A 16,615-nucleotide genomic window follows, 5' to 3' on the forward strand; every position below is an offset into this window, starting at 1 on the left:
AGCGTGCAACTTTGTGCAACCCTCCCCAAAAAGCTCAACAACTCTGGGCAACCCTCCCCTCCACCAAAGTTGAACAACTCTGGGCCTTCTCCCCACATTTTCTTAAATTCGAGTCCCCCAAAATAAAGGGCGTCTTATACATGGAAAAATATGGTACATCTTTGTGTCGTCGCCTCCAATCTGGACACCTGTGGAGGACACCTTGCCTCACCCTCAGGCCATTTCCACACCCATTGTTTTAAAGCAGGTGTGGAAAACCTGTGGCCCTTCAAATGTTAGTAAAGTACGACTTCCATCATCCCTGGCTATTGGCTATGTTTGCTGGGGTTGATGGGAGCAGCAATTAAGCAACAATGGTGGGAAGGCCAAAGATTCCCCATACCTGCCTTAAAGCTAAGAGGACTCCCTCCCGTAACAACACCAGCCTCACCTGCACAACTCTAACAAGGGTCTCAGGATATTTCTGGAAGACATCCTGGAATGCATTGGCTGGGAGGCGCAAGATCGTCGAAGGCATCGCCGCCCGAGCAGAAACTGTTTTATATGGGGCAGGATGACCCTAACAAGGAAGACATTTCATGTCAAAGTTTATGCCTTGTCCTTCCAGGACTTTGAGAGAACTCTAATTAAAATGCAGTATTCCCTTAACAAGTACTCCACTTAACACTTTGGTAAATCTGGGAAACAGGTTCAGTACCATTTAAATGAAATGTTAACAATAAATATTTATGCAATAATTTTGTATTTTTACTTATTGACAAAATGTGCATGCTACTTAATTGTAAATAAAACATTTACAAATAACATATAATATACATTACAATTATTGACAAAAAGGAAATACAGTGGAATATCTATTTGCGACCATAATCCATTATGGAGGTCTGTCCAGAGGTAGAAACGGGTCGCTGGGAGAGGTGCCGTTGTGTACAGGTGGCGATTGCCCGCTTCTGTGCATGTGTGAACAGTAATCACCGTTCCTACACATGCGCGAACAGCGGCAAACCCGCCGGTTACTTCCGGGTTTGCAGCGGTCGCTACTCAGAACGACTGTAAGAAGAGGCGGTGGTAAGTAGAGGTTTGATGTAAGTTTAAAAACATCAGAGCATTAACATTAAAACCATTCCTTGAAACCATAAATAAAAGTAGGAAAAAAACTCTTCAGGCAGTCCTTGTAGACTGAAATTATGAGCATGAGGGGAAGTGGGCTTTTCCCACTGGTGACACCAGTGTTGTGGAATGTTCTCCCCCAATGGTGTAATTCTGCTGGCTCCTGAAGACACACCTGTTTAAGGCAACTGTTCTCCTGACCTGAACATCTTGATTTTATTGTTTTAACTATGAGTTTTTCAACTGGTGTAATTGTTGTGGTCTAAACCACAGAGCCTAGGGCTTGCCAATCAGAAGGTCGGCGGTTCGAATCCCCGCAACGGGGTGAGCTCCCATTGCTCGGTCCCTGCTCCTGCCAACCTAGCAGTTCAAAAGCATGTCAAAGTGCAAGTAGATAAATAGGTACCGCTCCAGCAGGAAGGTAAACGGTGTTTCCGTGCACTGCTCTGACTTCGCAAGAAGCGGCTTAGTCATGCTGGCCACATGACCCAGAAAAACTGTCTGCGGACAAACACCACCTCCCTTGGCCAGTAAAACGAGATGAGCGCCGCAACCCCAGAGTCATCCGCAATTGGACTTAACGGTCAGCGGTCCCTTTACCTTTAATTGTTGTTATCATAATTATCATTATTGAAATAACTGAGGAGGGGTCGTAGCTCAGTGGTACAGGATCTGCTTTGCATGCAGAAGGTCCTAGGTTCAATCCCCAATGGGATCTCCAGGTAGGGCTGGGAAATGCCCTTGCCTGAAACTTTAGAGGGCTGCCACCAGTCCATGTGGAGTCTATGTATCGAGGAATGGATTTTGAGAGCTGGTGTTGTGCAGTGGTCAGAGCGTCAGAATAGGACCTGGAAGATACAGGGCTGTTGTGGGGATTAAATGAGGAGGGAGAGAACCACGTGTACCACCTTCAGATTCTTGTAGGGAAAAGGTGGGATATAAATGTCATAAACAAACAAACAAACTTTTTAAATAGTTTTCTTGTGTGTGTTAAATTAAGGAAGTTTTAGTGCCCCCAATGGAATTGTTATCATGTATTTTAATTGATACTATAGTTGGGGGGGGAGAACCTGCCTAGAAGCCATTTTGGTATATAAACAGTATATAAATTAATAAGGAACAGAAAAACAATACAAATAATAGCAACAACCCTTCCCTAACCCAAAAACTGTAATCAGCTGGCACTACTTGAAAGCAACTTCCTTTGTAATCATTTGTAAGCCCTCACTCCTTTCTGCCCCCACTATCATTGGACCTTCCTAGCATCTAACTCCTGAATCCCCTAGCATCACATCCCACACCAAGAAAAAAACTCTCTTCAGAGCACATTCTTCCCACAGCTAGTGGAGGGAAACAGAAAGTAATCCATCTGAGTAATCCTGCTCAGCTCCCAACTGGCTGATCAATTCTTAATTACAGAAGGGTTTTTTTGTTTTGTTTTTTAAAAGCACAACCCAGGGCAGGAACTTGGGAGGCTTAGTTTTTAAGCCCTGCTGGCAGCTCCAAAGGGAGAAAGAGGCGAAAGACTCTGGCTTGCAGAGGGCTGCTTAGAGTAATGCACTTATCTTAAACACACCAGGCAGACATTTGGGCTATGTGATGTAGTCTGGAAGAGCATCACTTGCCTATGGTGAGTCCAGGCTTGCTTTGTGGCAAATTTATGAGGGTAAAATGCACACAATTAAAGAAACTGAGTACATGTTCTCCCTTCCAAGTCGAAAAGGAGCCACAAATGACCCGATGACTACATCTAGGCAAGAAAAACATTCAGCGGTCTAACTTTTTTTGCAAATTAACACACAAAGTCAAAATAAACATCCTAAGTGATGCAGGAGGAGGAAGAAGAAGAAGAAAAAGGAGGGGGGAAATTCTACAAGCCTAAAGTTCACTCACAAACACACCCCTCTCTAGTCTCCATCCAAGCAAATGAAAAGCATGATCAGGCAAAGACGCTCAAGGAGAGGGTAACACAAGGCTGGTGAGGGATGTGGCCTGAAACAGTCCCAGAACCAGAGAGATTTAGAAGGCCATATTCAGCTCCTGGGCCTATAGTTCCCCACCTTTGTATCAAAGGATAAATACATCCAAGAGCCAGAGTCATGGGCTTTGGCTTACCGTGATGACATCCAATATGCTGAGGAGGCTGTGGACACTGTCTCCCGCCAAGACTTCTTTGACCACCACCTCTGTGCCATCCTATGGGGGGGGGGGGGGGAATAATGAGACCACATTTCAGCTACACAATTACAAGCTAAGTTCAATGACCTCTGTGTGTGTCTCTGGGAGTGACTGGCCTTGAAAAGCAAGTAATAAAAAAGCAGAAGAAATAAGGCAACTCTGTGGCTGAGGCAACTTTCAACACAAAGCTCAGCTTGGCATTCGCTTATGGGATTGGTTCCCACCACCCACACTCTGCAGGACCTAGGAGGCATAACCACCACTCCAAGGATGGGAAGACGCCTCATTCTTATTAGTCTTTGCCAAAAGCTATATAATGAAGGTGCCAGGCACATCTCTGTGGGAAGGCTGCCACAGAGAATACCCTCTTGCAGGCCAAAACCAAAGAGCAACTAAGGGAGTAATCTCTGTTGATCTTATCACCCGAGAGGGTCTGTAGGGAAGAAGGCGGCCTTTTAGGTATTTGGAGCCTGAGTCATTTAGGGCTTTAAACACTAACCTAAATACCTTGAATTGGGCCTGGAAATGAACTAGCAACCAGTGCAACTGTTTTAAAACAGGGGTTATATGAGATCCAAACCAAGACAGGCAGAACTTAGGTAGCTACCGAGCATACAGCCAGCAGGCCTCTCAACAGAAAAATTAGAAGTTTCTTTACACTAGGTCAGAGCATGTCTCCACCTGCCACAGCCCGGTAGTGTCTACTCTGACTCTGCCAAGCAAAGAGGGGACTTTGTTATTATTTGCTCCTTATCCAATATGCTTTACTGCTCGATACTCTCAAACGTTTGTTGGGGGAGACCTAGGTTTTTTTTGGGGGGGGGAGTTATTTGTCCTGTCTTCACGCTTTTTATGATGGAGGACCGCTGTAGCCACCCCCAACGACACGTTCTCAAGATGGAGGGGGAGGGAACAGCTGCAGTCGCCTGCAGTTCCTGCGCAATGTTTGCCATCTTGCCAAAGGTTGCAGGCAGCTTTACCTGCAGCAATTGCATGTTGATTGCCCTCTTAAAAGACAAAGTCCAGCAACTGGAGGAACGTGTAGCTACGCTCCAAAGAATTAGAGAGCTGGAGCTCTTCTTGGAAGCAACAGAGCACACCGTCTCCACCAAGGAGGAGACAGGGGACTCCCCTGAGAAGGAGGCTAGTTCACCAACACAGGAGCCAGATATATGGAGAAACGTGACTCAAAGAAGTCGGAGGCCCACGGTTCGCTCTGATTGTTTAGAAATACACAATCGCTTTGAGGTCCTCTCCCCTAGCATGGAAGACGAAGAGCAGACTCCATTTGAGGATCTCTCCCTCATTACAGTCGATCAGGTATATGAAGACGAGCAGCAAAGTCAGTCCTCAGGGAATGTGCAGGCGACCTTGGAACGGACAGCTCACGGAAGAACCCCGACCAAACCTAAGAGGAGGCGTGTAGTGGTGATAGGGGATTCCCTACTGAGGGGAACAGAAGCAGTGATCTGTGGGCCTGACAAGATGTCTCGGGAAGTGTGCTGTCTCCCCGGGGCTAAGATCCAAGATGTATCTGAACGACTGCAAGGAATCATAAAACCCACTGACAAATACCCCTTCCTCTTGGTTCATGTGGGAACCAATGACACTGCAAGCAATAGCCTCCAAAGATCAAAAGAGACTACGAGGCTCTGGGCAGGAAATTGAAGCAATTAAATGCACAAATTGTCATCTCATCTGTCCTCCCAGTTGAACAACGTGGCCCAGGGAGAGAGGGAAAAATTGTGGAAGTGAACAGCTGGCTTCGCAAATGGTGTAAACAGGAATGGTTTGGATTCTTAGATCACGGACTGCAGTTTCTTGAAGATGGACTTCTGGCAAGCGATGGGCTGCACCTCACAACGGTTGGGAGGAACGTTTTTGCCAAAAATCTCAGAAACCTCATCAGGAGGGCTTTAAACTGACTAATGTGGGGGAGGGAGACAGTGCTCCTGAAGGTAGGAGTCTATCAACTGATGAAGATGATCATCCAAATGTCATAGACCAAATGGAGCAAACAGCACGCAGACCTAGTGGTGGGAGGAAAAAATCCTTAAATAAGAGACACGGGGGAATGATTAATGGACTTCAATGTCTGTACACTAATGCGCAAAGCATGGGAAATAAACAAGATGAGCTTGAGCTCTTGGTACAGCAAACTAAATATGACATAATAGGCATCACTGAAACCTGGTGGGATAAGTCCCAGGATTGGAATGTAATAATGGAGGGATACAATCTATTTCAGAGAAACAGACCAGACAAGAAAGGAGGAGGAGTGGTGTTATATGTCAGGGATGTGTATACCTGTGAAGAGATCCAAGATTTAGAACCTCAAAGCCAAAGTGAGAGCATTTGAGTCAAAATTAAGGGAGAGAAGAATAACAGTGACCTCATTGTGGGAGTTTACTAAAGATCCCCAAGCCAAACGGAGGACATAGATGATGCCTTCCTGGAACAGATGACCAAGCATGCAAAAGGAAGGGAGATAGTAGTAATGGGGGACTTCAATTACCCGGATATTTGTTGGATGTCAAACTCAGCCAAGAGCATAAGGTCAAACAGATTCCTCACTGGCCTTGCAGACAACTTCACTGTCCAGAAAGTGGGAGAAGCAACAAGAGGAACAGCCATTTTAGATCTGGTCCTAACCAATGTGGATGACCTGGTTAGTGGCGTAGAAGTGGAAGGATCATTAGGCGCGAGTGATCATGCTCTTCTGAAGTTTACTATACAGCGGAAAGGAGCAGCCAAGCATACTAGGACTCAATTTCTTGACTTTAAGAAAGCCGACTTCATAAAACTTAGGGAAGTGCTGGGTGAGATCCCATGGACAGTAATACTAAAAGGAAAGGGAGTTCATGATGGCTGGGAGTTTGTTAAGAGGGAGATAGTAAAAGCACAACTTCAGGCAATACCAATGAGATGGAAACATGGAAGGTGCCTAAAGAAGCCAGGGTGGCTATCTAAAGAACTTTTAACTGAGTTAAGATTAAAAAAGGATGTGTACAAAAAATGGAAAAGGGGGGAAACCACCAAAGAGGAATTCAAACAAATAGCCAGCACGTGTAGACACAAAGTCAGAAAAGCTAAAGCACAGAATGAACTCAGGCTTGCTAGAGAGGTTAAAAGCAACAAAAAAGGCTTTTATGGGTATGTTCGTAGCAAAAGGAAGAACAAGGAAACAGTGGGGTCACTCAGAGGAGAAGATGGTGAAATGCAAACAGGGGACACAGAAAGGGCTGAACTCCTCAATGCCTTCTTTGCCTCAGTCTTCTCCGATAAAGAAAACAATGCCCGACCTGAAGAATTTGGAGCAAATGATTCAGCAGAGTAAACACAGCCCAGAATAACTAAGGAGATAGTACAAGAATACTTGGCTAGTTTAGATGTATTCAAGTCTCCAGGGCCAGATGAACTTCATCCAAGAGTATTAAAAGAACTGGCAGATGTGATCTCAGAACCACTGGCAGTCATCTTTGAGAACAGGCGAAGTCCCGGCAGACTGGAGGAGGGCAAATGTTGTCCCTATTTTCAAAAAGGGGAAAAGAGAGGACCCAAATAATTACCGCCCAGTCAGTCTGACATCAATACCAGGGAAGATTCTGGAGCAGATCATTAAGTAAACAGTCTGTGAGCACCTAGAAAGGAATGCTGTGATCACCAATAGTCAGAATGGATTTCTGAAAAATAAGTCATGTCAGACTAACCTGATCTCATTTTTTGACAGAATTACAAGCCTGGTAGATGAAGGGAATGCAGTGGATGTAGCCTACCTTGATTTCAGCAAGGCATTTGACAAGGTGCCCCATGATATTCTTGTAAAGAAGCTGGTAAAATGCGGTCTTGACTATGCTACCACTCAGTGGATTTATAACTGGCTGACTGACCGAACCCAAAGGGTGCTCATCAATGGTTCCTCTTCATCCTGGAGAAGAGTGACTAGTGGGGTGCCACAGGGTTCTGTCTTGGGCCCGGTCTTATTCAACATCTTTATCAACGACTTGGATGATGGACTCAAGGGCATCCTGATCAAATTTGCAGATGACACCAAACTGGGAGGGGTGGCTAACACCCCAGAGGACAGGATCACACTTCAAAACGACCTTGACAGATTAGAGAACTGGGCCAAAACAAACAAGATGAATTTTAACAGGGAGCAATGTAAAGTATTGCACTTGGGCAAAAAAAATGAGAGGCACAAATACAAGATGGGTGACACCTGGCTTGAGAGCAGTACATGTGAAAAGGATCTAGGAGTCTTGGTTGACCACAAACTTGACATGAGCCAACAGTGTGACGCGGCAGCTAAAAAAGCCAATGCAATTCTGGGCTGCATCAATAGGAGTATAGCATCTAGATCAAGGGAAGTAATAGTGCCACTGTATTCTGCTCTGGTCAGACCTCACCTGGAGTACTGTGTCCAGTTCTGGGCACCACAGTTCAAAAAGGACACTGACAAACTGGAATGTGTCCAGAGGAGGGCAACCAAAATGGTCAAAGGCCTGGAAACGATGCCTTATGAGGAACGGCTAAGGGAGCTGGGCATGTTTAGCCTGGAGAAGAGGAGGTTAAGGGGTGGTATGATAGCCATGTTCAAATATATAAAAGGATGTCACATAGAGGAGGGAGAAAGGTTGTTTTCTGCTGCTCCAGAGAAGCGGACACGGAGCAATGGATCCAAACTACAAGAAAGAAGATTCCACCTAAACATTAGGAAGAACTTCCTGACAGTAAGAGCTGTTCGACAGTGGAATTTGCTGCCAAGGAGTGTGGTGGAGTCTCCTTCTTTGGAGGTCTTTAAGCAGAGGCTTGACAACCATATGTCAGGAGTGCTCTGATGGTGTTTCCTGCTTGGCAGGGGGTTGGACTCGATGGCCCTTGTGGTCTCTTCCAACTCTATGATTCTATGATTCTATGTGTTAACTAGCAGTGTTTGGCCATGGATGTTGATGACCTGTCAGCTATCCTTACACTTTCTTGGATGCAGACTTCCAGCTTTCCGTCCTGCACCACGTAGATGCTGTTGTCCAGCTGCCCCGGGCGGAAGATGTACTCCCCTTCGTGCAGCTGGACAAAAACCATATGCTTGCAGAGCTCCAGGAAGAGAGGCTTCTCAAAGTGGCCAAGGACCCTGCAGGGAAAGAGATGAGAAGGAGCTTGCAGACCAGGCATCCTGCTCCTGGCCTAAAACAGCAATGAGTCCACAGAGGTGGAAACTCACTGCTACAGGAGGTTGCCGCAGCTGCTACTTTGAAAGTACAAGTGGTGACCATTTTGCATGTGTTTTGATTGGCAAGTGACGGCCAATGCGTGCACTATTTTTAACCCTCAGAAGGGGGCAAGGGCAGTACAGGGCAGGGAAGGGTGGGGTGGGCTTACACATGCTTTGCCAACATGTGTGATGACCCAAATCGCAACCCCTGTGCAAACAGAGAGTTGCCTGTAACAGGTTCAACAGCAGAAGGATTCACCGGTGGCCTCTGTTAGTCTAAGTTAGAGAGCAACCCAAAGCCTATTTTTAGAAGGAGAAAACCAGATGCAAGGGGTTAAGATGCAGACATTGCTGCCACTGTGCCTCACTAATGAACTTCTTAGAGGGGCTGGCCTGCTCATTGCTAGTAAGCATGGCAAGCTGGTTAAATTGTCCCGGTGTGTCAATCCTTATTCTCCTCAAACTGAGGGCATGTCAAATCCAATCTTTCTGCAAACTCTTTAATGGTAGGGAAGTTGCTACTCTTCAGCCCCCACCAGCCCAGCTCTCTCATCACGTTTGCCCTTACCTGACATTTTTAAGCATGTAAAGGACTTCAGAGGGCAAGTGGGAATTCTTCACGTCAAACTCCGTTAAATCTGCCTCAAGCAGAGAGGGTGGAGGCTCCTTCGGCTGCAGGATGGGGGACTCCTTCTTGAAGCGCAGGATCCTATACGGAATAAAGCAGAACTGGTTCACCTCACAACACGGCCATCGGGGAAAAGAGGTCCCTTCATCTTCTTCCTCCCCATTTAAACTCACACAACCCACAGGTCCCTGCATCCCCCAATACCTCTTGGCCAAGGACAATACTTTGGCCCTCTTCCGCATCCGCTGTCGAGGGACCGTGTTTCCAACCAGAGAGTTTGGTAGAGTTGTAACCTGGAAAGGAAGAAAGGTTTCCTGAAGGAAATAGATCTCAACCCACAGAGGAACATACAGGAAAAAGGCAACCAAGCTGGGATTTTACCACGGGCTCTATTCAGTGTTAGTTTCAATAAATCTACCCTAAGTAGGTCTAACTAAGATCCATTCATTTTAATGTGTCTACCACAAGTAGAACTTAATTGGAGTCAACCCCAAGGCATTAGAGCCTCAGCTTGTCCCTGGTACAAATAAAGAAACGACTGAAACAATGGTGGTAAGCAAAAAACGGAAAACAGGACATTTCCTTGATCTAAAGTTCCAGACAGAGAAATGCATCCAACTCAATTCTACTCAGAGTAGACTCACTAAAAGGAATGGACCTAACTGAGATATGCACAACCTGGTCCAAGTTATAACAGAAAGAGGAAAAAGGAGATGGCAGAAAACTGCAGAAAGAAGAGATGGTGGAGCAAACTGGAAGAATGAACATAGGAAGCTGCCAGTCAGACTACCGGTAGATCTTGCTCAGTATTGTCTATACTGACTTGGCAACAACTCCCCAGGGTTTGGGGCGGGAAGTCTTATCCAAATCCTAGCTGGAGATGCCGCTAAGAATTGAACTGGGGCCTCATGCATACCACTGAGGTACAGCCCTTCTCCAAAGAATGAGAAGCCCAGCGATGGAATGGTAAAAGTTTTATAGCTGTGATAATTCAAGAAATAACTCCCTGGTGAATGCTGTGGCTGCTGGGAGTTGTAATTCAAAACCTCTGGAGTGTACCAGGCTGACCAAGGTTGATTAAGGCCTTATATTTGCAGTGTGTTTGATTTTGACATGTTCCTCCAAAACATTGCTCTCTATCCATGGCTTTGGAAGCATAACTGAGTTTCCAGCATTACAGGACATTTCTCCTTTGTGTGCATTCTTGATAGATGATATTTCAGCAGCATGTTGGCAAACCCGTTACCTGCGAAGGGGGTCCTTTCGCAACCAAGGGCATCTGCTTGGAACTGCAACAATGGTAATATATTGAGCACCATCTATTGGAGTGCCATGTGTACTGCAAATGAAAGCAGGCTGCCATGGCAAATCTACTAACCTATTTTCCCAGGCTCATTCTGCCCTAATAAAAAAAATCTACCAATAGAAACACTGATGTGGATTTCAGAAGCACTTCATGGTTGACTGCTGAGCTCCCAGATTTAACAACTTGGGGGATTTAGTAGTTGAAGCAGCCATCATTCCCTCTAGCTGCCAATTTGAGTTCCATCAGATTCTGCATTCAGAGGGCCTAGGAACTCATGGGAATCCAAGGGATACATGTCTGTGCACGATCCTCCTGTATTCTCCCCTGTGCCACTGTATGTGTGCAATCAGATTAATAATGTTACTGGTTACTTAGCAACTACAAACTCCCTCCCCTTCATAATTCTAAGAGTTCTCTTTGATGCTTTCCCTAGTTAAGTTACAAGGGCTGAACATAAACTCAAAAGACTCTCCCCACCCTCCTTTCAGAGGTGTCCTACAGAAAAGCACTTTACAGGGCTGGGTGCTGGACTGTTTGCCGAAGTATTATAGCAGAGTCAATGGAGAGCAACGTGCAATTCACCAGGACAGCGCACAGACACAAAGCCAATCTTTCAGCATTTTTTTACCTCTAGAAGAGATATGGGGCAGGGACAGAAACACGCATGATGAACCCAGCCAAGGCCAGCCCCATGTCAAGACAAGAGCATCATCAGTCTGAGCTTGCTGTTAGCCTCCAGCTGGTCACCAGCAACCTTACCTTGCGCATGATCTTGCGGCCGTAGAACATGACTTTGTCTCTCTTACGGAACCTGTACTGAGGCACATGTGGCTGAGGTTGCTCTGAAAGAGAAAAGGCTCATCATCCTGTAGTCCCTTTGTGAAGAGTGAGAGCCTAAAACACACAAGCGCAGCTTGCCCGCTTACCCCTGAACAGCTAAGCCACTGCCCTCGATGGAGAGAAATGTCAGGCCAATACACTCTAACCTCTCCCCCTGGGGCAGAATGATGGGAGGCCCATTTATGTTTTGAGATGTCTGTAGGCTCCAACATTGGGGGGGGGGGGGGCTTCTGACAAGACATCTTCCTCACCACTGTCATTACTGCCTATTTGCTTCCTTATTTCCTCTGGACCCAATCCATAAAACTGCCCAGATGGAGAGACCAAGGCACATGGAGGGTGCTGTTTCCTCGCTCTTGTTACCACCTACATGCTCAGAGAAGGGCAGTTAAACAGGTGCCATCAGCAAGGCAAAGAGGCAGGAGGACCAGCATGGAGGAGTCATGAGCCAAGCTCCAGGTGCCCAATGAGGCCAGACCCTACCACCACTTTTCCAAAATTTATGATGAAAACACTTCCAGGGCATGCTCCTAATAGGATGGTTTTTAATGCTACCTCCAGAGGTATGAACTCCAAATCCCAGCAGCCCCAGACAAGATGGCTAAGGGTCAGGGATGATGGGAGTTGTAGTTCAACAACATCTGGAGGGCTACAATTTCCCCACCCCTATTTTTGATCTTAAAGGGAGAGTAGATATGAAGACAAGATAAGTAGTAGTATGCTGTTTGCTTTTTTATGTTATCCCTATAATAAGAATTCACAGCATGTTTTTGTTAGCTGCACATCTTGAATAGATAAAAAGCACTGGAGGGGAGCACTGAAACCTCCTCTGGCCTGAAGAGAAGCTGGACTCAATCCCACACTTACTCAAAAAGTGGGTGGTGGAGCTCCGTGCTTTATTGACATGCTCTTTTGAGCATTAATATGGGATCACACTGCACACAAACCCCCCAAATTCTATGACAGCACGTCAGCTTGCAGCCAAAGTGATCCGACTTACTTGATTGCTTCACCTTCCTGTAAACAAAATACACAACGATCCCAATGAGCAGCAGGGCAACTGTTGCACCAATGATTATTCCAGTTAACTGTGGGAAGAAGAGACAAGGGGAGTCTTAGGCATTGACATTCTTCTCCACCTAAGCCCTTTCCTCAAGCCGTACTAGGAACACAACGTTTCTGGGGAGGAAAACATCTGTTGCAGCTGGCAAAGTCAACCAAACAACTACTTATTATTTGTTCCCTTTATTTAAAGTGTGATTTCTAAACCATCCTTCATCAAGAGAGGTGCTAGGGTTATTTACACATCTGTCTTTCTAAAACACAGTGGATAACATTTTTCATCCAGAGGGTTGCATTCCCTATTGGGCAACCTTCTGGTGATCAAATGCCAGTGACATGTGACACTTAGGCCATTATTGGATACAACCCTATATTTACTGTTTTGTCATCTTGAGTTTTGCGGTTCCCCTCTAAATACCATTTCATAACTGTCAGAATTGACTGTGCTGTTGTGCTTTGGTGAGTGTGACAAGTTTCAGCCATCCTCCTCAGCCTTGGAACTGGAGGGCAGGGCAGGGATGTTGGTTTACTCAGGACAGGAAAAAAGAAGCACTTCTTCACACAGTGTGAAATTATGGCCTTCATAACCACAGGTTGCCAATTTGAGATAGCTTTAAGAGGGGACAGAGAATTTTTTTCTCCTCTCATAACACTATAAATTGTGGACATCCAATAAAGATGAATGTTAGGACATTCAGGGCAGATACAAGAAAGTACTTCTTCGTGCAATGTATAATTAAACTATGAAGTGTGCTCCTGCTGGAGGCAGCAAAGGCCACAAACCTGGATGGCTTTAAAAAAGGATTGGACAAATTCATGGAGGATAATTCTATCAATGGCTACTAGCCATGATGGGTATGTTCCGCCTCCATGGTAAGAGGCAGTATGCTTCTGAACACTATTTACTAGAAACTGCAGAAGGTGAGATTGCTCTTTTCCCCACAGGCATCTGGCTGGCCACTGGAAGAACAGGATGTTGGACTAGACAGACCAATGGCCTGATCCGGCTGCAGACTCATGTAATGTTCTTATGATTAGACATATTTATGAAGAATAAGGCTAGCAATGGCTACTAGCCATGATGGTTGTGTGTCACCACCATGATCAGAAGCAGTATGCCTCTAAATATTTATGATTGGGGTACACTGCAGCAGGAGGGCACTGCTACCCATATGCTGCTTGCAGGCTTCCCACAGGCATCTGAACACCATGAGAATAGAATCCTGACCTAATGGGCCTTTGGTCTGATCCAGCAATTTTCTTAGGTTAGTTCTGAATGTGATTCAGGGGACTGTCTCTGACCCTGTGCTATATTTTGAAAGCCCCAGCTTGAAGGCTGCACACAAGCCTCCTCTTGGTAGAATGTCATGACTTAAGCGTTTTGAGTTGGCCACTAAGCCCAGTTACAATGTGGGCCACAAAAAAAGAGTAAGTTATAACACTCCTCAGCTTTCCCACAAAATAACTTCTGATTAGGTTACCATAGTAAAGGCTGGTCCATTAGAGCAAATGAGGCACAGCCTCATGAACCTCAGTCTGCCCAGACAGCCCTCATGTGTCCTGCCTTCTTACTTACAACCAGTCCAGGGGATGGCACTGCCTGTCAGCTATCTCATCCTAAGTCTCAGTGTTGCCCTTTTAGAACCAATTCAGGAGGAGAAGGACAAAACTAGAATTGGCTGGTTCTGTGTCCTATTGGCTCTGGCTCCACCTACTATTGGGCTCCTTGCCTTCTGCTCTACCAGTTCCAATGGGCACCAGCCACCATTACACCACTGAGGAGACACAAAAGCAACATAGCTACCTTAATACGTAAGATGGCATGAAAAATGGGGAGTGCAAGACACTGCATAAAAGAATCCTGAAGCCAGATCAAGACCCAGTTAAGCTCTTTGGTGCCTTTCAGAAGCATCCAAATTAAACAAACACACAGGCTCAAACGTTACCATAGTAGTCTGCATTCGATCTTGTACGAACTGAAGAACTTGCGTTCTTAGGTCTAAACTTGAGGAGTTGACCTAAAGGACAAGAACACCAAGGGTATAACACAGATTGAAGGCAACAGCTCCCAATTCCCCAGAGATGTGTCTAAATGAGAGTTTACAAAGCACATGTTGGCTGAGCTCTCTAGTTAAAGAGAACTAGAGCCATTCCCTGAGAGTAAAAGAATCCAAGTAGTTGGGAAATCAGACCCTGTGCTAATGCTTTCATAGTTGCTTTAATGTTGTGTTAGGGAGGGAGAGAAGGGAACCATCTGCCTTAAATGATGTTGTCCCCCTCTCATGCTGGAGCCAGGATGAAAAAATAATGATGATGGCTGGTACTCAGCTGTCTTGGAGTTTAGAACAGTCACTGTGGTATTATTACTATGCTATGATCTATACCAAGGATGCCTCATCAAAAATGAGGAAGTGATTGGATTCTGGAACAAGGAGGTCAGCGAGTTTAAGATGTTCTCTCCTTCCCTTCCAGCATGGAGACCTGGGACAAGATCTAAATAGCTATTTTGGACCCACCCAAAGACTTGGTACAAATTAGCATGATAAATACACACACTAACCCTCAGTGTGTATAGTACTAAACACAGAGTGAACAGCTTCAAGTTCATCTAAAAGATGGCACACAGCAAGTACTGAGGGTGGGGGGAGAAAAGCCTCAAGATTTTATTTATCAGGATGTTTATTTAGAAACCAAATATTCCTCAAGCAGTAAGTTGGATCTAAAAGATAACACTCAGAAAACACACCCACACCATTAGGTTCATTCATTTGTATGTTTTATTATCATACAATATCACCTCTGTGCATGGCACTTTATTAAATGTGAGATATCAGGTCCCTGCCCTAAAGGGCTTACAAATTTGTAAAGTCAAACAAAAAAGACAACAGAGGCAAGGGGGAGGGGGAAATGGAAGCAGCGTTGAACCAGGGAAGAATAGGCAATTATTCCAGTTACATGTATACAAGGGAAGAATAAGCAAATATTGTAGTTATGTGCACTTAGGTTTAGCAGGCATAAGACATAGTATGAGAACTAGCAGGTAAATACCAAATTATTCACAGAAGAAGTGGGTTTTGAGGAGGAATATGAAAAAGGTAAGAGATTGGGCAGTCAGAGGCATTCTCAAAGACAATTCCAAAGAGCACTAAAGGGCCAAGTACAGTTGTTTGAGTAACATGAGTAAGCAAACCATCAGTAAGCAAAGTTATGAGTTCCACTTTCTTGGATGGCAAGACATTGTGGCCATCACACCAAGACAGTTAGAAAGCAAACTTCAGTTTTAGGTTCATATGTGATACACATCAGAAGCAGGTTCATACAGCATAGGGGGAGCATTTTCAGTGTAAACAAAAGTAGTCCCTAACAGATGAAACATCAGACATTTGACATATTAAAATACAAGAGCAAAAAGATTAGGACCATCTGAAAGGTGGGTGGAAGCAAGAGGGGAACAAGAACCAAAACAGGGATATCAACAGTGGAACCAATAAGCAAAGGATGGGGAAGCTGTGGCCCTCCAATGATGTTGGGCCTATTGCCCACATCATCCCTGACCACTGGCCATACTGATAGGGGCTAGTGGGAGTTAAGAGTTTAACAACATCTGGAGAGCCACAGGTTCCCTATCCCTGCTCTAAAACACCTAGACAGCAGAAATGCCTCTGGACAATATTCAAATGTGAGAATGGAAGACAGGGGTTACTCTCTATGCTCTCACAATGGGAAATGGGCAGCCAAGTGTGGGTGCCTCAGGATAAGTGATATAATTACAAATGAATTGGTATATTAAGCAGTGTTATAGAAATAAACAACAACTCCCTGGGAAGTGACAACTTTCTGGCTGTATGAGATTCAAATTTCAACTAGAGCACCAGCTTTCTTCTAACAGAGACCATACAAATGCCTTCAATGATGTTCACAAGCAAGGATTGAATGCAATATTCTCCCCAGTTTTATACCCCCAGGATCAAGTACTCTGAGTTGAACTACTCGACGTTAGACCATCATGAAACATGGAGGTTTATTTAGCAATCATGGCTAATGGCAGCTGATAGAGCCACCCTTTAAGGACCTAGGAGAATCATGAATCAGATCTAAAGTCCACAGAGACATGAAAAGCTTCCTTACACCAGGTCAGGCCATCTGTCCACCCAGCTCAGTAGTGCCTGCACTAAGTGGCAACAGATCTCTGGGGTTTCAGACCATAGTCCTTCTCAGCCTAACTGGAAATTCCAAGGATTGAACCTAAGACTTTCTGCATACAAACAACAAGGTT

General features: G+C 45.2%; 1 protein-coding gene across 6 annotated transcripts in view; it reads right to left on the reverse strand.

The window, feature by feature from the left end:
• The window catches only part of PNPLA7 (patatin like domain 7, lysophospholipase), a 114,163-nt gene that overhangs the window by 80,577 nt on the left and 16,971 nt on the right, over positions 1-16,615 (reverse strand). For 5 of the 6 annotated variants that reach the window (XM_080989557.1, XM_080989555.1, XM_080989554.1 and 2 more), the window contains 8 exons: positions 14,286-14,357; positions 12,278-12,365; positions 11,197-11,279; positions 9,336-9,424; positions 9,072-9,212; positions 8,263-8,422; positions 3,226-3,306; positions 431-559 (listed from right to left, as the gene is read on the reverse strand). In XM_080989557.1, coding sequence (XP_080845683.1) covers positions 431-559; positions 3,226-3,306; positions 8,263-8,422; positions 9,072-9,212; positions 9,336-9,424; positions 11,197-11,279; positions 12,278-12,365; positions 14,286-14,357 — 843 coding nt within the window. The remainder of the gene's footprint in view (positions 1-430; positions 560-3,225; positions 3,307-8,262; positions 8,423-9,071; positions 9,213-9,335; positions 9,425-11,196; positions 11,280-12,277; positions 12,366-14,285; positions 14,358-16,615) is intronic. The other variant, XM_080989556.1, reaches the window with a different exon arrangement.

The sequence above is a fragment of the Podarcis pityusensis genome, assembly GCF_964106645.2.
Source record: "Podarcis pityusensis genome assembly, chromosome: Z".
Lineage (NCBI taxonomy): Eukaryota > Metazoa > Chordata > Lepidosauria > Squamata > Lacertidae > Podarcis > Podarcis pityusensis.